A 26,929-nucleotide genomic window follows, 5' to 3' on the forward strand; every position below is an offset into this window, starting at 1 on the left:
ATCAGAAGACAAAGGAGCAGACTTAGACCATTCGGCCCATTGAGTCTGCTCCGCAGCTCCCCCATGAGCTAAACTATTCACCCGTCTAGTTCCAATTTCCAGCTTTATCCCCATATCCCTTGATACCCTGACTAATTAGATACCTAATTAGATATCATTGAGTTGCTGTTTTATATCATTTTGGAATCCCCGTATCTCTTCCAGAGTTTCTATCACGTGTCACTTCACCTGAATGAGGCCCATTGTCAGCCTCGCTAGCACGCGTTAGGGTAGGAGGGCCACGCGTTGTACCTCTCTCTTCCAGAGGTTCCGCAGTGATGCTTTTTTTATCTCCATTCTTTTTCCCCATTCTTGCCCCCCTTATTAATTCAGATATTTTTGAAAGATCTTATATTTGATGGATTAAGGGGGCAATATATGCATTTTTCTGGAGGAGTTATTGATTTAAGCTGCCATTCTGGACGATAACGTCACCGGAACCTTATTACCCATCTCTAATTACCTTTGGTAGTGTTGACCTCACACCTTGAACTTGAACAGTCGAAGGGTGAAGGTACTTGAACATGCTATGGTAGGGTGGGAGCTCTGGGCTTTAGACCCAGTAATGGTGAGGGAAGAGCAATATATTTGAAAGATCTTAGGAGTGTGAATTAGATGACAAATTTGGTGCTACCAGGTCATTCTGACTAGTTTAGTGTTATTCTCTTTTGAACATTAGGGCTGTGGTAGAATTGAATGGCTTGCTAGAGCATTTTCCATAAGAAAATAAAATATAGGAGCAGAATTAGGCCATTCAGCCCATTGAGTCCACTCTGCCATTCCATCATGACTGATCCATCTCCTTCTCAGCCTCAATCTCCCGTCTTCTCCCTGTATTCCTTTATGCCCTGACTAATCAAGAATCTATGCCTTAAATATACCAAAGGACTTGATGACTTGGCCTCCACAGCCAGCTGTGCTAAGGACTTCCACAGATTCATCACACTCTGACTAAAGAAATTCCTGCTCATTTCTGTTCTAAGTGGATGTCCCTCTATTCTCAGGCTGTCCTTTGCTCTTAGACTCCCCCACAATAGAAAATATCCTATCAAAATCTACTCTATTGAGGCCTTTCAACATTGATAGGTTTCATTGAGATACTGCCCACCCCCCCACCCCCATTCTTCTGAATTCCAATGAATACCGGCCCAGAGCCATCAAATGCTCCAATTTTGGAAACATTTTTGTAAACCTTCTTTGAACCTTCTCCAGAGTCAGCACAGCCTTTCTTAGATAAGGGGCCCAAAAACTGCTCACTATACTCCAAATGAGGCCTCACGAGTGCCTTATAAAGCCGTAACATTACATCCTTGCTTTTTTATTCTAATCTTCTCGGAATGAATGTTAACATTGCGTTTGCCTTCCTCACTACCAACTCGGCCTTCAAATGAACCTTTAGGGAATCCTGAAGAAGGATTCCCTAGTCCCTTTGTGCTTCAGATTTTTGAATTTTCTTTCCATTTAGAAAATAATCTATACTTTTATTTATTCTACCAAAGTGCATGACCATACGCTTCCTGACTCTTTTTGAAACTGTATTTCATCTGCCACTTCTTTACCCATTCTCCTAATCTACTTAAGTCCTCTGTAGCCTCTCTGCTTTCTCAACACAATGTACCCCTTCACCTACGTCTTCACACTTGACCACAAAGCCATCAATTCCTTCATCCAAATCATTGACATATATTGTAAAAAGAAGTGGTCCCAGCACAGATCACTGGTCACCGGCTGTCGACCAGAAAAGCCTCCCTTTATTCCCACTCTTTGCCTCCTGCTCCATCCATGCTAGTGTCTTACCCAGCCTTTCTCAACCTTTCTTGCCTTGGAGGAACTCTTGAAATAATTTTCAGGTCTCAGGGAACCCCTGCGTAAAAATTATTGTATCTACAGCTCACAGTACATTAGCGAGATCAGTAAGTTGTAGATATAATAATCCAAAAATAATTTGTCAATGCTGTTTTGTGTAGAGAATGAATTTTTAGCCAACCTTTCTTGGAAAAAAAAACAGGTAGTTAAGCTTAGCTTACCTTTCTTGAAATTAATCTCTTTCTTTCCCTTTCATAAATTTGAAAACCTCATAAGGCACACATAATAAACTTCTGTTAAATAACTGGCTTAAGCCAAAAGGGGATTTAATTTTTCCAAAGATTGGCTCGGTAGATTTAATTTAATAAAGGTTGCAAATTAATTAATGCTATCTACAATATGAAAATTCATTGACGATCTTGATTAGTAAAATTACTAAAAACCATAAGACAAAACAATATGTGTATATATATATATATACTTATCCTCAGATGCAATTCTATACAGGACTTCGTAAAAACATTTTCTTACTAAGTAACATGATCAGGCTCAAATATGGACCTAGCACGTGAAACCCATACTTGATTTCTGCTGCACAAATACTTGATGCTGGGTCGAACTAGAGATAAGCAGACATGATCTCACCTCAACTTTTAACTAAAACGAAACAATTTCTATCCTTGCTCTTGATGCTTGTTAAACAAGGAAAATCTTGCTCATACATGTAAAAAGTTGAAAACTGCAGCAGAATGTTCATTGCTTTCCTATGAATGGCAGGATACTCTTTTTTCACAGAAATCCAGAGGAGGTCAGTAAATCTCATCTTGGTGTGCTTGTCCTGGTTTTCACACAGTTTTTCAAACATTCTTGAGTGAACTGGTCTTTGTTTAATAAAGTTAACCATTTTTTGTAGCATCTTTCAGAACTGTTTTCATTTCATCTCCAAGAATTTTTGACATTGGATACCCTGTTGAGAAACCTTGAATTCTTAACCTGTAATACCTTGGGCTCTTAACCTGTTAAGCAGCACCATGCGTGGTACCTTGTCAGAGGCTTCTGAAAATCTAAGTACATAACATCCGCTGATGCTCCTTTGTCTATCCTGGTTAATACTTCTTCAAAGACTTCCAACAGATTTGTCAGGCAAGACTCCCTTAAGGAAACCATGCTGAATTTGGCTAACTTTATCATGTGCCTCCAAGTACCCTGAAACCACATCCTTAACAGCTGACTCCAGTATCAACCCAACCCCTGAGGTCAGACTAAATGGCCTGTAATTTCCTTTTTCTGCCTTTCTCCCTTTCTTGAAGAGTGGAGTGACATTTGCAATTCTCTGGTCCTCTGAAACCATGCCAGAATCCATTGAAATTTGAAATATTACTAATGACTTCATCTATATACTACTAAAACACTCATGCTCTGTTTGTCTGTTTGTGACCTCCAATAAGCGCAAACGGTGCATTACAGCGGCACTATTTTTGGCTAAATTGACTTAAAATGTGCTAACTTACAGAATGAATGCAGGCAAAGTTCAGGGTTATATATTTGTATAAAATTGCTCACTTACCAAAATCAACAGCCCCACTTTCACCCGAGAGCCGATGTCAGCCATGATGGAAACCGCGACGCGACACCACGATGCATGCGTACGGCCAGCCTCAGAAGCGACTCACGATGCTCACAGCAGTGACACCAACCGGAGCAAAGGGGCAGGGCAGCTCTATTTTGAGTGGTCACATTCTGCTAATCACCATCAGCATGTGCAGGATTGGGACAGATCTAACCGCCACCCATCAATAAGAGATAATTAAATGTTATTGTAATGATGTACATCGAGACACCCATAAAACCCTTTACTGCAGTCAAAGGACAGCGGTGACTATATCATGTCCATTTAGGAGAGTGCTAACCACATCATCAAGAATAATCAGCATCCTTTGGTGTCAGTGCTTTGTATCTTCTAGCCATAATTAGGGTAAAAAAAAATGGTCAGCCTAATTATGCCGCATGGAAAAGGAAGGGGGACATTATGGTCAAGGGATGACGTCAAACATTGTCGGGAAGTGGCAAGGAGAGGGAGAGAACAAGAATCGGATGAGGCCAGGTCCGCATGACTCCAGGATCAAAGAGTCAGGACAAAAAAGGATGAGAGAAGAAGAGACAGAGGAGGAGAGGCATGCATGTCTCCAAAATGACAACAACTGGCATTGAAGGAGGAGAGACGAAGAGACAAAGGAGCTGAGAAATGTACGTCTCCAGGATCAGAGACAAACAACAAACAGCAGCAGAGATGAAGAGGCGGGGATGAAAGGGCTGCACGTCTCCAGAATGACAAAAACAGGCACAGAAGGTGCAGAGAGGAAGAGACAAAGGAGCTGTGAAATGCACGTCTCCAAGATCAGAGACAAAGAATAAACAGCAGAAGAGATGAAGAGACAGCGGATGAAAGCACTGCACATCTCCTGAATGACAATGAGAGGCGCAAGGGTGGCAGATCAACCAGAAATGATGCCATCAAAAGTATCCTTCATTAAACGAGGAAGAGCTATATTTGCCTTGCTACGCGTCGTTCTTCTTTAATAAACTGAGGTTTTCTTCTTCAATTTCCAAAGCAAAGCGATACCAATAGCATTCAGGAAAATTTAATGTTCATTCTGGTCACATCAGACTGCGTAGAAACATAGAAAATAGGTGCAGGAGTAGGCCATTCAACCCTTCGAGCCTGCACTGCAATTCAGTATGATCATGGCTGATCATCCAAATCAGAACCCTGTACCAGCCTTCCCTCCATACTCCCTGATCCCTTTAGCCACAAGGGCCATATCTAACTCCCTCTTAAATATAGCCAATGAACTGGCCTCAGCTGTTTCCTGTGGCAGAGAATTCCACAGATTTACCACTCTCTGTGTGAAGAAGTTTTTCCTAATCTCGGTCCTAAAAGGCTTCCCCTTTATCTTCAAACTGTGACCTCTCGTTCTGGACTTCCCCAACATCGGGAACAATCTTCCTACATCTAGCCTGTCCAATCCCTTTAGGATTTTATACGTTTCAATAAGATCCCCACTCAATCTTTTAAATTCCAACGAGTATAAGCCTAGTCGATCCAGTCTTTCATCATATGAAAGTCCTGCCATCCCAGGAATCAATCTGGTGAACCTTCTTTGTACTCCCTCTATGGCAAGGATGTCTTTCCTCAGATTAGGGGACCATAACTACACACAATACTCCAGGTGTGGTCTCACCAAGGCCTTGTACAACTGCAGTAGCACCTCCCTGCTCCTGTACTCGAATCCTCTTGCTATACCCTTCTCTCAAAGGGTGCCCCAACAAGTCACCCCATTATCTCGTAATTACTAATTTTTGCTGTATTATATGCCCTCTGATTGGCTTTGACTTCTCTTGTCAGCCACAGTTGCGTCATCCTGCCTTTAAAATACTTCTTCTTTGGGATGTATCTATCCTGCACTTTCCAAATTGCTTCCAGAAACACCAGCCATTCCTGCTGTGCCATCATCCCTGCCAGTGTTCTTTTCCAATCAGTTTTGGCCAGCTCCTCATTTCTCTGTAATTCCCTTTATTCCACCGTAATACTGATACACCTGACTTTAGCTTCTCCTCTTCAAATTGCAAGGTGAATTCTATCATATTATGATCACTCTTTCCTCGGGGTTCCTTTACCTTAAGGTTCTTAATCAAATCTGGTTCATTGCACAACACCCAATCCTGTATAGCTGACTCCTTAGTGGATTCTACCATGAGCTGCTGTAAAAAAGCTATTTTATAGGCATTCTAGAAATTCCCCTTCTTGGAATCCAGCACCAACCTGATTTTCTCAATCTACCTGCATATTGAAATCCCCCATGACTATTGCAACATTACCCTTTTAGCATGCATTTTCTACCTCCTGTTGTCATTTGTAAACCAAATCTTTGTTACTGTTTGGAGGTCTGCATATAACTCCCATCAGGGTCTTTTTACCTTTGCAGTTTCTTAGCTCAACCCATAACGAGTCTATATCTTCCAATCCTACGTCACTTCTTATGTCAATTCATTTTTTTTACCAATAGAACCACCCCACCTCCTCTGCCTATCTCCCTGTCTTTTTGATACAATGTGTTTCCTTGGGCATTAAGCTGCCAGCTATAATATTCTTTTTCAGCCACGATTCAGTGATGTCCACCACGTCATACATGCCAATCTGTAACTGTGCTACAGTTCATCTACCTAATTTCATACATAGTGTGCATTCAGATATAACAACTAAAGTCCTGCATTCAGTACCCTTTTAACTTTTTTCCCCTTTTACATTGCAACTCATCTCATTAACTGCAATTTTGCCCTATTATCAGTTTGTCCTTGCTGGCAGCCTCACTACACACTGCCTCTGTTTGTAAACCAATTGGCCCATCCTCAGCCCTATCACTCTGATTCCCATTCCCCTGCCAAATTAGTCTAAACCCTCCTGAACAGCTCCAGTTAACCTGCCCACAAGGATATTGGCTCCCCTTGGGGTCAGTTGCAACCCGTCCCTTTTGTACAGGTTGTACCTCCCCCAGAAGAGATCCCAATGCTCCAGAAATCCAAACGCCTGCCCCCTGCCCCAGTTCATCAGCCATGCATTCATCTGTCAATTCATCCTATTCTTACCACCCTGGAGGTCCTGCCTCTCAGCTTTCTACCTAGCTCTTTATCTTCTCTCTTCAGGACCGTCTCACCTTTTCTAGCTATGCCATTGGTGCCAATATGCACCAAGACTTCTGCCTACTCATTTTCCCCCTTTAGAACGCCATGGACCTGATTCAAGATATCCCCAACCCTTGCACCAGGGAGGCAACATGCTATCCTACTGTCTCTATCAGGTCCACAGAATCTTGTCTCTGTTCCTCTGACTATGGAATCTCCTGTCACCACTGCTGTCCTCTTCACCTCTCTTCTGAGCTAGTCATTACGACTTTCCCCGGTAGGTTGTCCCCCTCAACAGTATCCAAAGTGGTATACTTATCAAAGAGAACAGCTACAGGGGTACTCTGCACTGGCTGCCCATTTCCCTTATTTCTCCTGACAGTCACCCATTTACCTGCCTCCTGCAACCTAGGGGTGACTACCTCCTTGAAGCTCCTGTCTATCTTTTCCTCAGTCTCCTATATGAGTCGAAGCTCATCAGGCTGCAGCTCTAGTTCCTTAACTCGTTCTCTGAGGATCCGCAGCTCAATGCACCAGGTACAGATGTGGTTATCCATTAGGCTGGAGGTCTCCCAGAATTCCCACATCTCACACACATAACAAAACACAACCCCTGGAGCCATTCTCACTGTGCCCTAACAGACGAGGAATGAAAAATAAAGAAGAAAAAAGAAACCTACCAGATACTTGTCAAAGCCTGATGAGCCAAAGCCACTCCAACACTTGCCCACTCACACTATTTCAGGGATTAGTCAAGAATCAACAAAATTACAGTTAGTCTGAGGTCTAATTATTGGCCAGATTGGGTAAGAATGGAGCATTTCCACACCTTGCAAGATGGTACTGAACCCAAATGGATAGTTTGGTGGTAGAAACATAGAAACATAGAAAATAGGTGCAGGAGTAGGCCATTCGGCCCTTCGAGCCTGCACCGCTATTTATTATGATCATGGCTGATCATCCAACTCAGAACCCAGCCTTCCCTCCATACCCCCTGACCCCTGTAGCCACAAGGGCCATATCTAACTTCCTTTTAAACATAGCTAATGAACTGGCCTCAACAGTTTGCTGTGGCAGAGAATTCCACAGATTCACCACTCTCTGTGTGAAGAAGTTTTTCCTAATCTCGGTCCTAAAAGGCTTCCCCTCTATCCTCAAACTGTGACCCCTCGTTCTGGACCTCCCCAACATCGGGAACAATCTTCCCGCTTCTAGCCTGTCCAATCCCTTTAGGATCTTATACGTTTCAATCAGATCCCCCCTCAATCTTCTAAATTCCAACGAGTACAAGCCCAGTTCATCCAGTCTTTCTTCATATGAAAGACCTGCCATCCCAGGAATCAATCTGGTGAACCTTCTTTGTACTCCCTCTATGGCAAAGATGTCTTTCCTCAGATTAGGGGACCAAAACTGCACACAATACTCCAGGTGTGGTCTCACCAAGGCCTTGTACAACTGCAGTAGTACCTCCCTGCTCCTGTACTCGAATCCTCTCGCTATAAATGCCAGCATACCGTTCGCCTTTTTCACCGCCTGCTGTACCTGCATGCCCACTTTCAATGACTGGTGTATAATGACACCCAGGTCTCGTTGCACCTCCCCTTTTCCTAATCGGCCACCATTCAGATAATAATCTGTTTTCCTATTTTTGCCACCAAAGTGGATAACTTCACATTTATCCACATTAAATTGCATCTGCCATGAGTTTGCCCACTCACCCAACCTATCCAAGTCACCCTGCATCCTCTTAGCATCCTCCTCACTGCTAACACTGCCACCCAGCTTCGTGTCATCCGCAAACTTGGAGATGCTGCATTTAATTCCCTCATCCAAGTCATTAATATATATTGTAAACAACTGGGGTCCCAGCACTGAGCCTTGCGGTACCCCACTAGTCACCGCCTGCCATTCTGAAAAGGTCCCGTTTATTCCCACTCTTTGCTTCCTGTCTGCTAACCAATTCTCCACCCACACCAATACCTTACCCCCAATACCGTGTGCTTTAAGTTTGCACACTAATCTCCTGTGTGGGACCTTGTCAAAAGCCTTTTGAAAATCCAAATATACCACATCCACTGGTTCTCCCCTATCCACTCTACTAGTTACATCCTCAAAAAATTCTATGAGATTCGTCAGACATGATTTTCCTTTCACAAATCCATGCTGACTTTGTCCGATCATTTCACCGCTTTCCAAATGTGCTGTTATCACATCCTTGATAACTGACTCCAGCAGTTTCCCCACCACCGACGTTAGGCTAACCGGCCTATAATTCCCCGGTTTCTCTCTCCCTCCTTTTTTAAAAAGTGGGGTTACATTAGCCACCCTCCAATCCTCAGGAACTAGTCCAGAATCTAACGAGTTTTGAAAAATTATCACTAATGCATCCACTATTTCTTGGGCTACTTCCTTAAGCACTCTGGGATGCAGACCATCTGGCCCTGGGGATTTATCTGCCTTCAATCCCTTCAATTTACCTAACACCACTTCCCTACTAACATGTATTTCGCTCAGTTCCTCCATCTCACTGGACCCTCTGTCCCTTACTATTTCTGGAAGATTATTTATGTCCTCCTTAGTGAAGACAGAACCAAAGTAATTATTCAATTGGTCTGCCATGTCCTTGCTCCCCATAATCAATTCACCTGTTTCTGTTTGCAGGGGACCTACATTTGTCTTTACCAGTCTTTTCCTTTTTACATATCTATAAAAGCTTTTACAGTCCGTTTTTATGTTCTCCGCCAGTTTTCTCTCATAATCTTTTTTCCCCTTCCTAATTAAGCCCTTTGTCCTCCTCTGCTGAACTCTGAATTTCTCCCAGTCCTCAGGTGAGCCACTTTCTCTGGCTAATTTGTATGCTACTTCTTTGGAATTGATACTATCCCTAATTTCTCTTGTCAGCCACGGGTGCACTACCTTCCTTGATTTATTCTTTTGCCAAACTGGGATGAACAATTGTTGTAGTTCATCCATGCAACCTTTAAATGCCTGCCATTGCATATCCACCGTCAATCCTTTAAGTGTCATTTGCCAGTCTATCTTAGCTAATTCACGACTCATACCTTCAAAGTTACCCCTCTTTAAGTTCAGAGCCTTTGTTTCTGAATTAACTACGTCACTCTCCATGTTAATGAAGAATTCCACCATATTATGGTCACTCTTACCCAAGGGGCCTCTCACGACAAGATCGCTAATTAACCCTTCCTCATTGCTCAAAACCCAGTCCAGAATAGCCTGCTCTCTAGTTGGTTCCTCGACATGTTGGTTCAAAAAACCATCCCGCATACATTCCAAGAAATCCTCTTCCTCAGCACCTTTACCAATTTGGTTCACCCAGTCTACATGTAGATTGAAGTCACCCATTATAACTGCTGTTCCTTTATTGCACACATTTCTAATTTCCTGTTTAATACCATCTCCGACCTCACTACTACTGTTAGGTGGCCTGTACACAACTCCCACCAGCGTCTTCTGCCCCTTAGTGTTACGCAGCTCTACCCATATCGATTCCACATCTTCCCGGCTTATGTCCTTCCTTTCTATTGCGTTAATCTCTTTTTTAACCAGCAACGCCACCCCACCTCCCCTTCCTTCATGTCTATCCCTCCTGAATATTGAATATCCCTGAACGTTGAGCTCCCATCCCTGGTCACCCTGGAGCCATGTCTCTGTGATCCCAACTATATCATAATCATTAATAACAATCTGCACTTTCAATTCATCCACCTTATTACGAATGCTCCTTGCATTGACTCATAAAGCCTTCAGGCGCTCTTTTACAACTCTCTTAGCCCTTTTTAATGCTTGCCCTGGATTTGTCGGCCTGCCACTTTTACTTTTCCCCTTTGTACTTTTTGCTTCTATGCTCACTTTACACCCCTCTGTCTCTCTGCACTGGTTCCCATCCCTCTGTTGTGAACTAACCTCCTCACACCTAGCCTCTTTAATTTGATTCCCACCCCCCAACCATTCTAGTTTAAAGTCACCTCAGTAGCCCCCGCTAATCTCCCTGCCAGGATATTGGTCCCCCTAGGATTTAAGTGTAACCCGTCCTTTTTGTACAGGTCACACCTGCGCCAAAAGAGGTCCCAATGATCCAAAAACTTGAATCCCTGCCCCCTGCTCCAATCCCTCAGCCACGCATTTATCCTCCACCTCATCGCATTCCTACTCTCACTGTCGCGTGGCACAGGCAGTAATCCCGAGATTACTACCTTTGCGGTCCTTTTTCTCAACTCCCTTCCTAGCTCCCTATATTCTCTTAGTGAAATTTGAGCTTGAGTTTCTGGATTGTTATTGCAGACAAAGTGAATGTCTACAAACAAAGCTTCAATGATCCACCATCTGAATTTTCCTGATAGTTTAGCAACCACTATGTAATGCTCTGCCGCATACCCTCTCAACCAGCCGGAGCCCTAGTTCTCCCTTTCTTCACATACTCACATGCTTCACTGAAGCAAGTGTTATCCCATTGTGTAACATATTAAAAAGTGAATTCAAATGTGTTGATGCATTGATTGATGGCAGGGGACATCCAATAATCTAGGAAGTATAACAGTCTAGCACCACCAAAGTGCTGTTGCTATTGGATTATCAGAGCTTTACAGGAAAAAATAGTAGCCACTGGGATAGTATAACATGTGTTTTTCAGCACTCCCAGCATAATGCCTTTAAGATCCAATTCTGCCAAAGGTTTGTCAAATTTTACTTGTTAAATTTTGATACTACATCTATGAGTTTTTAATTTATTATAATCATTGGTATTTCAGAACTTCTGCTAAATAACTACTTTCAAGACCTCACTGTAGTGTTAGTCTTAATCTGGGTCTGCAATGCAGAACTGTAGTAAATCTATGCATTCCTTAATGGCTATGTGTCTTTGACCTGGCTGTCACTACCACACACTTTCCAACCTCTGTTACTCCACTTTTTGTCAATCTGATTGAAGAACTCTCAATCCTTGAGTAACCCTGATAGATACTTCTACTCTGTGTACAGGTCAACCTTCACTAATCCGGCACCACTGGGACATGAGGAGTGCCAGAATAGTGAAAATGCCGAATTACAGAATGATCACATTAAGCATAATCAATGCCGGATTATCGAAAGAACCAGATTATAGGTAGCCGGATTAGTGAAGGTCGACCTGCAGTTGTTTTTCTCTGAGCATCATTATCTTGTTGTGGTGGAGGAGACTTGTGAGTTTCTGAGATCCCAAGCGCAATGCTGTCTGGAGCTTAGCTCCTGGTCGAGTCACCTATGGTAGTAAGGTTAAGCGAGAGGTTCCAGACGAAGAGCAATCCAACCAAGACCTCAGCAGTGGAGCTGGTGGAAGATAATGACACCTCACAACAGCAGTGAAGATGGAGGAAGACTGCAGCAGTGAAGGATCCTCAGTCATATTGGATGTCATGCCACTGGCTACTGACCGTGATTTGTCAAGGACTGTGTGATGGCTACCCCCCACGTTAAGCTTAGTCACACACAGGCATTCTCCATTAAGAGAGTAACCCCTTTGGAGAACAGCATATTCAATCTGAGTGATCACGCTTCTAGTTATTTTCCTTTGGAGCAATGAAAATAGTTTTGCATTAGTTTTATTTTTTTTCTTGGAATGTAATACTATAGCTACTGTTTTATTTTAAGGAAATAAATATTAAATGGCTCACCTACTTGCAAAGAAATGGAATAAAATGTTTCATCAACAGCAGAATTTCCATTATTCAAACCAGTCGGAAACTCTGCTTCTCTAACCTGTTGCATTATGTTCTCAGTGGCCTTGCCTATCAAAAGCAGGTTGAACCCACTAATATTCTGTTCCCTGTAGCTCAGCAGAACCTAAAGATCTTCCCTTCCAGTTGATTGTATGTTCAACAGATTTACATCTTGGTATTTTAATTCTGAGAATCAATGAATAATAGGAAGCTGACAAGACAAAAAAAACTACTGAGGCATGAAGGAAAGGAATTTGACGTCATTTGATATTAAAATAGAGGTTTAAATTCCATGACTGTTGTATGACTAGGATACTGAAGGTATTTTCACAAAATGGACAGCATGATTCTATGGAATATTGCAATGATTGATCACTTAACTGGAAGCTAGTGTGTTAGGAAACAGTACATGAGTCATTGGACTGAGATGCATAATCAGTGTGGCATGCTCTTGGGTGCCTGGTTCCAAGTCTTCACACTACTGGCTATATTCCTTTCCTTGTGTGCTTTGATTATATAGTAATTAATCAAGCATGTCGCCACCCATAAGATATAGGAGCAGAATTAGGCCATTTAACCCATCAAGTCTGTTCCACCATTTCATCATGGCTGATCCAGTTTTCCTCTCAGCCTCAATCTCTTGCCTTCTCCCTGTATCCTTTCATGCCCTGACCAATCAAGAATCTGTCAACTTCTGCCTTAAATATTCGTAAAGATTTGGCCTCCACTGCAGACTGTGGCAAAGAATTCTGCATATTTACCACTCTCTGGCTAAAGAAATTCCTGCTTATCTCCGTTCTAAAAGGATGGCCCTCTATTCTGAGGCTGTGTCCTCTGGTCTCAAACTCTCCCACCATAGGAAACATCCTCTTTATCCCCACTCTATCAAGGCATTTCACCATTTGATAGGTTTCAATGAGGTCATCCCTCATTCTTTTGAATTATAGTGAATACAGACCCAGAGGCATCAAACACTCCTCATACGACAAGCCATTCAATTCTGGAATCATTTTTTTGTGAACCTTCTTTGAGCTCTCTCCAGTTTTAGCACATCCTTTCTAAGATAAGGGGCCCAAAACTGCTCACCGTACTTCAAGTGAGGCCTCACCAGTACTTTATAAAGCGTCAACATTGCATCCTTGCTTTTATATTCTAGTCCTCCTAAAATGAATGCTAACATTGCATTTGCCTTCTTCACCAGAGACTCAACCTCCAAACTAACCTTTAGAGAATCCTGCACTAGGTCTTTCAAATCCCTTTGCACCTCATTTTTTTTTGTATTTTCTCTCCATTTAGGAAATAGTCAACCCTTTCATTTCTTCTACCAAAGTGCATGACGATACACTTCCTGACACTATTCCACCTGCCATCTCTTTGCCCATTCTCCTCATCTGTCTAAGTCCTTCTGTAGCTTTTCTACTTTCTCAAAACTACCTGCTCCTCCACCTATCTTCATATTATCTACAAACTTTGCAACAAAGCAGCATGCCACCATTTGATGGTAGGTAGACTCTGAACACATCAAATCTCTCAGTTTTGAAGAACTTGGTTGTTTCCAAAAGGGAAGTCCTGAATATCTGCCTTTCTTCCTGGTCTGATTTTAATGTCAGTGATTAACATTCGGTTATAAGAATCCTGTCACTTGGTGGTTGATCTTTCAAAAGTCAATTTAAAAAAAAAAGACAATAGATTCTGGCATGGTTCCGGAGGACTGGAAGATTGCAAATGTCACTCCGCTATTTAAGAAGGGGGCAAGGAAGCCAAAAGGAAATTATAGACCTGTTAGCTTGACGTTGGTGGTTGGGAAGTTGTTGGAGTCGATTGTCAAGGATGAGGTTACGGAGTACCTGGAGGCATATGACAAGATAGGCAGAACTCAGCATGGTTTCCTTAAAGGAAAATCCTGCCTGATACACCTATTGCAATTTTTTGAGGAAATTACAAGTGGGCTAGACAAGGGAGATGCAGTGGATGTTGTGTATTTGGATTTTCAGAAGGCCTTTGACAAGGTGCCACACATGAGGCTGCTAAACAAGATAAGAGCCCATGGAATTATGGGAAAGTTACATACGTGGATAGAGCGTTGGCTGATTGGCAGGAAACAGAGAGTGGGAATAAAGGGATCCCATTCTGGTTGGCTGCCGTTTACCAGTGGTGTTCCACAGAGGTCCGTGTTGGGGCCGCTTCTTTTTACATTGTACATCAACGATTTGGATTATAGAATAGATGGCTTTGTGCCTAAGTTTGCTGATGATACAAAGATAGCTGGAGGGGCCGGTAGTGTTGAGGAAACAGAGAGTCTGCAGAGAGACTTGGATAGATTGGGAGAATGGGCAAAGAAGTGGCAAATGAAATATGATGTTGGAACAGTGTATGATTACACACTTTGGTAGAAGAAATAAACAGGCAGGCTATTATTTAAATGGGGAGAGAATTCAAAGTTCTGAGTTGCAATGGGACTTGGGAGTCCTCATGCAGGATACCCTTAAGGTTAACCTCCAGGTTGAGTCGGTGGTGAAGAAGGCGAATGCAATGTTGGCATTCATTTCTAGAGGAATAGAGCATAGGAGCAGGGATGTGATGTTGAGGCTCTGTAAGGCACTGGTAAGACCTCACTTGGAGTACTGTGTGCAGTTCTGGGCTCCTTGTTTAAGAAAGGATGTGCTGACGTTGAAGAGGGTTCAGAGAAGATTCACTAGAATGGTTCCGGGAATGAGAGTGTTAACATATGAGGAACATTTGACCGCTCTTGGACTGTACTCCTTGGAGTATGAGGGGGGATTTCATATAAACATTTTGAATGTTGAAAGGCATGGACAGAGTGGTTGTGGCAAAGTTGTTTCCCATGGTGGGGGAGTCTAGTATGAGAAAGCATGACTTAAGGATTGAAGGGCACCCATTCAGAACAGAGATGCGAAGAAATTTTTTTTAGCCAGGGGGTGGTGAATCTGTGGAATTTTTTGCCATGGGCGGCAGTGGAGGCCAAGTCATTGGGTGTATTTAAGGCAGAGATTGACAGGTATCTGAGTAGCCAGGGCATCAAAGATTATGGTGAGAAGAGGGGGGAGTGGGACTAAATAGGAGAATGGATCAGCACATGATGAAATGGTGGAGCAGACTCGATGGGCCGAATGGCTGACTTCTGCTCCTTTGTCTTAACGTCATGCTTTTGGAGCCAGCATAGCATGCCACAACTTATTAACCCCTACTAAACTATGTGGGTTTTGAATGCGGGAGGAAACAAGAGCACCCAGAGGAGAAACACTCACTCTCTTTGTAACCCACATGGTCATGCAGAGAACATACAACTCCTTGCAGACAGTGGTAAGAATTGATCCTCGATCTTCCCCATTCGGACGCTGGCACTATAAAGCATGACACCATCTGCTAAATGTTGATATTTTGGATCAAACCTCTGCAGGAGTTTGACACAAATTGTCAACAGTTCCTTTTCTCCCACAGATGCTGCTTGGCCTGCTGATATCTTCCAGTATATTGTAAGCTGCTCCTATTTAAGTGAAAAATATGTGCAAAATCCAGATAATTCTGACCTCATTATTTCCTATTGCTGCACAATATTTAACTCTTACATAAAATGGATTAGTGAATTAAATTTACTTGGTACTGCTGACTGAGCTCATTTGATTGCATTAATTAAAGCTTCTTGTCTTGCTGCAAAAATATTGTAGTTCAGTTATTAATCTTCTAGCATTGAAAAAAATCAGAAGTATGTTTTAAATTATTTTCCAAATGACTGTTTCTACCTAATTGGGAATCTCTCAGTAAACGAATTAAATTTGGACTTGCGTAAGTGGTTTGATTGGTGTTCATGAGCCATGCAGTTGAGGTTTGCTCTCCCTGGAAAAGTTCCAAGATTGTGTCAGTGGCTTCCTCATCAGGTATTGGTTGATCTCAACCCCAAAATACTGCACTTTCTACTTTCTCTGATCTGACCCAGAGAACACAGGATAAAGGGGGGTGGGGAGTGGCAAAGTAGATAAAATTCATGGGCCAACAGCAGCTGTAAGCTAATTGATGTTGCAAATGGCAGAATTTCTGCACTGATTCATTTTAGACAATTTAGTTGGTAATGTTGGGTAATTAAGTGTTCCGTAAACATTGTCTCAACTCTGTAGTTGGAGCTGGCATGTTGACATGTTCACACAAACATGATTTGTCAGGACTGCTTTGCTACTAAGTGAGCACTTACATAAGCCTTTCTGCCCTTTTACAGATGGGGTCCATTGCCTTACTTGTGCACTGATGCTGTTGAATACAGATCTCCATGGCCATGTAAGTATTAAGATCCAAGAATTTATATACAATATAAATTGATATGCTTAAATGGAAAAGGAAATTAGTTTCTATTATGGCATGACTTTATATACTGTTCACTGCCTTAAATTCAGTTCCATGATTTGCGAATGGAAGTGAAAGATATTTGATGATATTAAGTGCACAAGCTGTTACCTATTAGGATTAATGATTTCCTAATTTGATTCAAGTATGTAGTCTATATTTGGTATGCAGTCTTCATGGTTATCTTTGCTAAATTGATTCAAATTGCTTTGCCATCGTTGGTCATCATAATATTTCCTCAGCTTCTCCAGTTTAATTTACAGTTTACGGCAGTGGCACACTTGTTTATTCATTCTGGCTCAAACACATCAGCACAGTTATCTGAGAATATTGTTAATAAAATGAATTTCTGTTCTAGTTGACTGATTCAGATTGAAAGTCATTGCTGTCTATCCACTTTTGTCTTTGCTTGACTTAATAACATCAATAGTTTTGCACTTTTTTATTTCATAAACCACTCATTCCTATGATTGGAGAATGAATTTTTCCTGCTGTTCTGGGGTCACAGAGACTCTGCTCACCCATATGAATCACCCTTGTTTCCAGAACTTCTAATTTTTTGTGTATTGCTTACATCTGGAACAGACACTGTAGATAAACAACATGGCTGATTTCTCTGCATGGAATACATGTTATGAACACTATGTTATTCCTTGTTTTTTATAAAAGGCTATTAACTCTTTTGAACTTGTGCAATCTTTACATTCTCTGCACAATTAGCTCCTGTACAATGCACAACACCACAGTGTTACAGGGTGACCAATGGCAATACATTTGTCATTGCTTGATGTAAATAACTGTATTACTGCAGGGAGAAATGGGGCAAGTGTGCATAAGGTTTAGATTACCCTTATTATTAATGGCTGATCTGTGCTCTTGCTGAATCGCTTTGGAGTTTTGACCTTGGATCAAATAGGAAACAAGATTTTCAGTAAATTGATAGAAATTGCGGTCCCTTGTCACCAATTTTGTAAATTCAATTTACTCCAAATGTTTTAAGCTCTGTTGCCCATTTGGAAACGTGTCAATCAAGCATTCTATCAGACATCAGTGAGGAGCCTTCTTAGTTCTATCGGTGTTGCACGGTTTGAGCTCTGGTGCCCCTTAATGCAGGTATAGGTACAGATACTTTACAAAAAAGACTAGTGAGATGGATGTAATTGGTGGATTTAGACCCTTTGTTATTCACAAGGCTTTCACCGCTGATGCTAGTCATCGGCTTCTAGTTACAGTTAGATAGAAGTTAAGCATCATATTTAGCTAATATACTTATGATGAAGAAAGTCATTTGGCCTATTGGGACCATGCTGCCTCACAGTGCAATCTAAATTCCCCTCACTAATTTATCCTGCAGTCTAATCTGGCAAAGCATTCCCATCAACTCCCTGCCATTTCATGAGGAGAAAATCCTGTTCTTTTAACTGGCTTTGCCTCCAATGGAGAAATATTGTTACAATTCCGTTGAACTCAGTGGAAAAATAACAAGAAATGAGTGTTAATCTGAAGTTGCTAGGTCATATAAGGTGCACAGTGGAGCATTTTCACCTTCCCAAGGTATTTATTTCTTTTTTAATTGCTCATGTTTGCATCCCAGGCTGGCAGTGTGAGTTACACCCAAACTGTTTGGCTTCAAGAGGCAGTCACCATTTAACAGCTGGGGTGCTAACTAAATGGAGTAATGGGTTGATGATGTAAAGGGCTGATTATCCTACTTTGGTTTAGTGTGGAGAGGAGATGGTTAGTGTGATATCACTGTAGAAAGTCGAGCTTGACAAACTCTGTGTCATTGTTTGTCAGTAGGATGAAACACCTTACCGGTGAGTAAGGCAGCTTTGTGAATAAGTTGTGCAGTCTGCATGCTTTATCAGCTTTTTGCTTTTTGACGTTAGCTTACAGCCCGAGAAGACTGAATCAGTCATATTTCTGTTGTGACTGAACCAGGCTGTTGGGGTTGCAGTCCTTCACCATCCTTACCTAACTGTAACTGCTATTGGCAGTAGTGAGTTATGTGATAGATTTTATTTCCCAGAGTTGGTTCATGGCATAAAGTAACTGCAGTTTCTGCTGGTGCAGCTAATGTGTGATACCTGCAGGCGGCGTCATGATTCCACTGCTCTCATTAGGAGAACCTCTTTCTGTAGTGAATTATATTGGGAGCTTTATAGCCGTGGGATAGAAAGATACTTTATTGATTCCAAAGGAAATTATAGTGTCACAGTAGCATTACAAGTGCACAGATACAAATATTAGAAGAGAAATAAGAAAGAATAAAAAATAAAATACCTCAAACAGTCTAACAGTTTTTGGAGCAGCACAGTTGTCTTAGTCTATTATTAAAAGTGCTCGTCTGTTCAGCCAAGGTGGCATGCAGAGGATGAGAAACATGGTCCAGAATTGCCATGATTTTCTGTGGGGTCCTTTGTTCTACCACAGCCTCCAGTGTGTCCAGTTTGACTTCTATTACAAAGCCAGCCTTTCCAATCATTTTATTGAGCTTGTTGGCATCACCCATGTTGATTGCATTGCCCAGGCACACCACCGCATAGAAGATTGTACTGGCAACTGGTAGAACGTGTGAAGGAGAGGTCTGCATACTCCAAAGGACCTCAGTCTCCTCCAGAAGTAGAGATGACTCTGGCCCTTCTTGTACACAGCTTCCATGTTGGTGTTTCAGTCAAGTCTGTCATCCAGGTGCACCCCAGGTACTTCTAGGTCCTCAGCACATCCACATCCTCACCATCAATAGTAACAGAGAGCTGTGCAAGCTTAGTCTTCCTAAAGTCCATCCCCATCTCCTTTGTCTTGCTGATTTTGTGCTGCATCATTTGACAAAGTCCTCCACCAGGGCCCTGTATTCATCCTCCCAACCTCACTTTATACACCCAACTAGTGCTGATCAGTGTTATGAGCAACACAGACATCCCACCTCTCCCGGAAGTTCTGGGAGTCTCCCGCATATGAATAGTGGCTCCCTGATGCCCGCAAATTATATACAATATCACAGAAATCAATTTTTTTGAGAGCGAGCGAGAGAAAGCAAGAGAGAGCGCGAGAGAAAGCAAGAGTGCGAGAGAAAGTAAGCGAGAGAGAGAGCGCGAGAGAGCAAGAGAGAAAGCAGGCAAGAGAGAGAGCACGAGAGAGAAAGGAAGAGAAAGAGAGAGTGCGCGAGCAACCATGAGAGAGAGAGAGCGAGAGCGCGCCATGGCAGAGTGTTCCAAAAAAATATAAAACGTACGTCACCCCAGACTACACTAAAGTGTACCCGTGTCTAATAGGGGTCAAAAATAATGACAGTGTTATTTGCTGCACTGTTTGCAAAAATGACTTTTCTATTGCCCATGGTGGGTTAAAATGTAAAAGACATGTTGAGGTGAGTTTAACAGGTGTCATTCGTTCATTAGCATAGCTAACATTATTTAAACTAGCTGGCTAGCTGCTAAGGAGCTACTCTATTGCAGATATTCCACCTCTCCCGGAAGTCTCCCGCAAATTGATGATGCTACCTCCCTGAAATGAGTTTTTGCAGAGTGGGATGTCTGGCAACAACACTGTTTTTTAAAAGAAAACCAGTGGATGGAACTAATATTATTACTCTTTCCTGTGAGTGGCATTAAACCTTCAAAGAAGTTGTCCTATTTTCATTAGTTGCTTTCAAGATATGGTTGTTACTAGTAAGGCCAGATTTCATTAGCAACTGATAGGTATCCCATTCTGAGCCACAGCAACCTGTGTAACATCGTTGCCACAGCAAGTGCTGGGCTTTTGATTTGCCTGCTGTAGAAGAATACTAATCGGGATGGTGTTTGATGTTGAGGTACTTCCTAAGCTTGCTCTTGTAGATGATGGCTTTGAGAGTTGTTGCCAAGGAAGCCTTGAAAGATCATGTGGGCTCTTTGCATTTCATTATTAAACAGGAAAGTAGGCTGCAGGCAGGCCCTGGAAGCAAAATCCTGCAGCTGTTGGAAGTCTGAAATAAAAACAGAGTAATGTTCAGTTGACTAGGCAATATTTGTGAAGAGAAAAACAGTTAATCATAAACACAAGAGAATCTGTAGGTGCTGGAAATCTTGATTAGCATGCACAAAATGTTGGAGGAACTAAGCAAGTCAGTGGCATCTATGGAGTGTATGAACAATCAAAGTCCGGATGAAGGAGCTTGGCCCAAAACATAGACTGTTCAGTCAGTCCTGTTGAAGGGTCTCTGTCTGAATCATCTACTGTTTATTCCCCTCCATAGATCCTGCCTGATTTGCTGAGTTCCTCTAGCATTTTGTGTGTGTGTTGCAAACAGACTTAATGTTTTCAGTGATGATGCTTCATCAGATTTGAGAAAAGTAAAAAAGTTACCCAGTTCTACATTGCAGAAAAAACCAGCGAGATGTGAAGAGAATGAAAGGGTGGAGATCAGAAAGATAGTGTTGGGCTGCTCTTGTTGTTCCTACCTTAAGCTCTATACTCTTTGGCTAATTTTATATTTCATCAAAGTAGTTTCAGAATATCTGCGGTATATTGCTAATTACTTAGAAGGGGAGTTGCTGTTAATTGCTGTCAACTAACCTAATCTGCCACAGTCTGAGCTTTGATCCCTACTTTGTATCGACATAAACATCAATGTAAGCATCACGATGTTCAATATTTTCATGTTTATAAATGCCAGAGCTTTTAATGAATCATTGACTGAGGTGTTGTCAGATTCTTTGCATTTTTTATGTTAGCTGAGGATTATTTCTTCATACTTAAATTAATAATGATTGAGTGATAAATGCCTGGTGCTAAAATTTGTACTGTACCTCAGGGACTCATTGGAATACCAGGGAGAATGTTTCCATTAACAAGCTTGAATAGGAATTTCCTTTAGATAGATATGGAGATATTGCATAAACTTACTGATAATTCTATATTGTCAGTGAAAATGTGAACAAACTTGAATATTGGTAATACATCTTTTACAATAGTTTCAAGATTACTACACCTTGTGTTTAACTGCCAGCACTGGTAAAACTACAGTCCGTACTTTGAAAGCGCAATTATGAGGGTAAGTTTCACATCTCAATATTACAGCAGGGATGTTTTGTTGGCTTTCAGATCTCTAGCAATAACAGCTTTCATTTTGCTTTTCAGTTTCAAACTTTCAGAGACAACAATCAGTTTCCGAAATGCTGGCATCAGTAATGGCCGTGATGCTGAGTAGATTGAACCTAATTTGATCGATGCGATCTTTTCATCTCAGTGCAAGCAGATGCCATACCATTATTACAGCAGCAATCTAATTGTTCAGCTATCCATTAACTCCAGGATCATATTCTGTTTGCTAAATTGTTAATGCAAATTTATGGGTGACATCAAAACCCCATCTCTCTGATCTAAATCAAAAGTTTTTTAAAAGAAAAATAACATTTTTATTTCCCCCGTTGAAACTGTACTGTATCTCCTTCATGGACGTCTGAATTGGTAACAGGCATAGAAAATTCCAGATGCTTTTTTCCACTAAGGTAGAACTTGTGAGTCAATAGTTCCTTCTGATACACTTACTAACCCGTCTTAAGAGGCATACTTGCAGTCCCTTCTTTTTCCTCTTGAGGTCAGCAGAGAGACACTGAAGCTGGTAACAGAGAAGTCTACATTCATCACTACAAACAGACACTCTTGTGGAGACACTCTTGATATTGATTGATTGAATGATCTTTATTGTCATTATACAAAGGTACAATGAAACTCTGTTTGGCTTCCTCTCAGGCAATTAAATAAAGCGGTAGAGAAAAACAAGGCAGTAATAGAAAAAACAGTATTAAATAGATAAGTACAGGTTTCCCCCGCCATCCGAAGGGAGAGTGTTTCTATGAAACAGTTCACAAGCCAGAATGTTGTAAAGTGAAGAAGCGATTACCATTTATTTATATGGGAAAATTTTGTGAGCGTTCGCAGACCTAAAAATAACCTACCAAATCATGCCAAATAACACATAAAACCTAAAATGACAGTAACATATAGTAAAAGCATGATATGGTAAATACACAGCCTATATAAAGTAGAAATACTTTTCCACAATCATTGCCTGAACTGTTCTCCGTAGCGAAAATCTCACGCAAGCGCTCAAGCGCCGTCGGCAAAAATACGGCGCAAGCGCTCTCCAGTAAACTTTAAGCTATGAAGCTGCCAAATCATACCAAATAACACGTAAAAAGACACAGCCGATATAAAGTAGAAATAATGTATGTACAGTGTAGTATCACTTACGGGAATTGGGAAGACAGCGTCGAGCACACTGATGATGGTGTGTTAGGCTGAGTCGTCGGAGTTTGGGTGGTGCAGTGGCCCCCACCCTCCGGGCAGCGAACCGATACTGATCCGCGAAGTGTGCAGGGGTACAGAGGTAGCTGGGACGCATCCAGCACATCTTTAAGAAAAAAACTGAAACAAACAAGCTAATTAATTAGGTACCACCCGGCACATAAATGTTGGGCTAGATCAGAGGAGATGCAATCAGCATTCACCTCTGATCTGGGCCGACAATTACGTGCTGGGTGGCACCTAATTAATTAGCATGTTTATTTTGGCTTTTTTTCTTAAAGATGTGCTATGTGCCTCCCGGCTGCCGCTGCATTCTCCGCGAATCGGTATCTGTCCGCGGCCCGGGGTCTGGGGTGGTGGGACACTGGGGTTTCATCTCATCGTCGATCAGGGCAGGCAGGTCATCTTCTCCTATCTCTGCCTGCCTCGATGTCGAAGGTCGAGGTTCGTCGTCTGCTGTGGCTGATGTGGAAGGCTTGCTTGACTGCTTAGCCTCGCGCATTTTTCTATCATACAGTTCTTTGTAAGCACTCAAACCATCTTGCAAATATGCCCAAACCGACGTACCCTTTCAAAATTAAAGTCGTACTTTATCATTACTCATTCAGTTTCGATTGTTATCCTTTCCTCTTCCAATTGCATCAGATCTTCGTCTATCAGTTCTTGGTCATGGGATGCCAAAACCTCTTCAACATCATCTTCGTCAACTTCCACAAGCCAAACTCTCTTTGACCTTATTTTGTTCACCACGATCAAAATGCTTAATTATGTCTAGTTTTACGCTAAGTGTAACACCCTTACGAGCTCTTTCAGGCTTTTCTAATACCTTAGAACTCATCTTGCAAACGGCTGCTCACAGGCACATGTTTAAGCAATGCCGGCTGGAATGCAGTTCTGAATCTGGGGGAGAGCGGCTGCTTGGGGCGCACGCTGATTTTTTTCGCATGCTGCTTTTCTTCATAACAGTGAAAACACCTTCTGTTAGTGAAAACAGGTAACTAATGTAGGTCTTTCGTAACAGTGAGGTTTCGTAAAGCGAACATTCGAAAAGTGGGGGACACCTGTAGCAGAAAATATTTTGCAGCAGCACCAGAATATCACAGTAATGCAGAAAGTGCTGTTAGTGCAAGTATTTGAGTCCTTATGTGTGCTCACAGTTTCAGTCATTGTTCTGTGGGAGTGATGTGATGGAGGCCACAGCTCTGGGATAGAAGCAGTTCCTCAGTCTATTTGTTCTGGCTTTCAGTGTCCTGAACCTTTTGCTGGATGGCAGCGGGTCAAACAGTGAGTGGCCAGGGTGTGTGGTGTCTCTGGTTATGCTGATTGCTTTCTTCCTGAGTCTGCTGGAGTAGATGGTGTCCAGTCCTGGGAGCTCACAAACCCAAAAGCACATCACATTTTTGCACCCTTAAGATCAAGGGTGATTCAATACAATTTCAGAAGTTACAATCACAACTGAGAAAATTTGCAGGTGCTGGAAATCTGAGCAACGCACACAAAATACTGGAGGAACTCAGCAGGTCAGGCAGCATCTATGGAAAAAAAAGTATAGTCAACATTTTGGGCCAAAACCCTTTGGCAGGACTGGAGAAAAAAAGCTGAGGAGTAGATTTAAAAGGGGAGGAGGGGCAGAGAGAAATGCTGGGTGATAGGTGAAACCTGGAGGGAGAGGGACGAAGTAAAGAGCTGGGAATTTGGTGAAAGAGATTCCGTTTGGGTAGCCTCCAACCTGATGGCATGAATATTGATTTCACAAACTTCAGATAATGCCCCCAAACACCCCACCTCCATTTCCCATCTGCCTTTCCCTCTCTCACCTCATCTTCTTGCCTGCTCATCACCTCCCTCTGGTGCTCCGTCCCCCTTGTTCTTTCTTCCATGTCCTTCTGTCTCTTTCACCAATCAACCTCCCAGCTCTTTGCTTCATTCCCCCCACTCCAGATTTCACTTATCACCTGGTGTTTCTCTCTCCCCTCCCCCTACCTTTTAAATCTGCTGCTCAGTTTTTTTTCCTCCAGTCCTGCCAAAGAGTTTCGGCCCAAAATGTCGACTGTACTTTTGTCCATAGATACTGCCTGGTCTGCTGAGTTCCTCCAGTATTTTGTATTTGTTGCTCAAAAGTTATAATGATGTTGATTACTTCAATTCTTTGCGTTGACAAATGGTTTCTTTGAGGTACATAGTGGAAGCACATTGTGATTGATTAAGACAAATCTGAAGGTCCATACACCTTTGGGAGAAACTAATTAATACAAATATTCTTTTTTTTTGGTGTGTGCCAGCGCGCGTGCGAGTCTGTGCATGTGTGCGCATCTGTGCCTGTGCATCTGCGTGTCCGTGCGTGCATCCGTGATGATGGATTTTTCATGGCTTTTTTACAAGGTGCGGAGCGAGCGAGAGAGACTGTGTGGCGCGCCACTCCTCACACAGTCATTTCACAGTATTTTCTCTTTGGTTTACGAGGTTGAGTTGCGATCTCGACACTCAACCCGGCACAGATGGAAAGCGTACTCGTGGGCAGACCCGACTATTTCGAACTCAGGAACCTCCGCTCCTGGGTCCGGCGCCGATGTCGTTGTGCCACCAGCCGGCCCTAGTATAAATATTCTAAAATCTTTTGATGACAGAAAGCCAGACACTCAAAGTAATGTCGTCAGGAATGTCTCTGAGTACAAAAATTTGATAAATACACAAACACTACTGATTGCCTATATCTGTGGCCATGTTTGATATGCTAAGAGACAACATTCATCTGGTCTGCCAGATTGCACTCAAGACACAATGGTGCAAGTAAGTTAGCCATGTTGCTTTATTTGATGCAAGCCAATTAACACAATCCTATTGTCTTAAAGTTTGTCTCTTGCATATGCAATTTCTTAGGCTATGTCCACACTAGACCAGATAATTTTGAAAACGCTGGTTTCGTGTAAAAACGATAGGCATCCACACCGGGCGTTTTTGAAAATATCTCCATCCACATTAAAATGGATATACTGGGCATGCACAGGACACAGAGAAAACAAGCAAAGAGGAAACAGTATACTTGGTGCGCATTTGTCCAGTTACAGACTAGAAAAACTTGAAAGGAAATTGCCAAACGAAAGACTTGGTGCACGTTTGTCCAGAAACATTTCCTACAGCCATAGTCTCTTCACCGATGAAAGGGACGACAGCTACAACTAAATGCAATAAGGCTTGTTACTGGGCAAAAGTGAAATTTGCTGTTACCTCATTTGTTTGCCTGTACTTTTGCCATGTCTTTGTGTATTATTTTGCTGTATTTAACATGTGCAATAAAACGAGTTACTGGGCAAAAGTGGCAATTGCATCTATTGAATGTTTGCACAAACAATACATTAATAAAGCACCTTGTTAAATGTATAAAACATGTCTGCATCAGTGTTATCTTGTATTTCCATACAATGTTACATCAGGCTGTTACACATCTATTGTCAGATATTGTTGTGGTGTTGGAGGTTGCGTTCAAGAAAACAATGAAATGCCATGCTGTCGCCACCATTTGCTCTGGCACGTCATGACAGCGGTTTTAAAAATAGCCGGTTACCCTGTACATACTACAACAGCCAACCAGCGTTTTCAGATTTAAACATTCTGGAGAGTGTTTTAGAAAAGCTCTGTTTTTGGGGGAGGAAAACGCCGTTTCAGTGTGGACGGAGGGTCAAAACGAAGAGTAAAAGCTTTGGTTACAGAGTTATCCGGTCTAGTGTGGATGTAGCCTTAGTCTATGGAGTAACCTGGGCTTTTAACTTCAAGATACTGTTTGTAATTTGCAAAAGAAACTGAAGGCTAATTGCAAGATTCCTGAACTTATTTACATCTATGATTAGGACTGAAGCCTGGCTCTTATTTGAAATACTCCACTGTAATACTGATATATCCGATATATCCACCAGCATTTTGTGTGTGTTGCTTGAATTTCCAGCATCTGCAGATTTCCTCGTATATCCGATTTTAGCTTCTTCTTCTCCTCCCACTGCAGGGTGAATTCAATCATATCATTATCACTGTCTCCTAAG

The 26,929-nt window shown here is 42.1% G+C and overlaps 1 protein-coding gene across 6 annotated transcripts in view; it reads left to right on the forward strand.

Annotated features, from left to right (window-relative positions):
• The window catches only part of psd3l (pleckstrin and Sec7 domain containing 3, like), a 423,076-nt gene that overhangs the window by 252,341 nt on the left and 143,806 nt on the right, over nt 1-26,929 (forward strand). For all 6 annotated transcript variants that reach the window (XM_063046770.1, XM_063046769.1, XM_063046771.1 and 3 more), the window contains one exon: nt 16,477-16,535. In XM_063046770.1, the coding sequence (XP_062902840.1) occupies nt 16,477-16,535 (59 nt within the window). The remainder of the gene's footprint in view (nt 1-16,476; nt 16,536-26,929) is intronic.

This window comes from Mobula hypostoma, chromosome 4, assembly GCF_963921235.1.
Source record: "Mobula hypostoma chromosome 4, sMobHyp1.1, whole genome shotgun sequence".
Lineage (NCBI taxonomy): Eukaryota > Metazoa > Chordata > Chondrichthyes > Myliobatiformes > Myliobatidae > Mobula > Mobula hypostoma.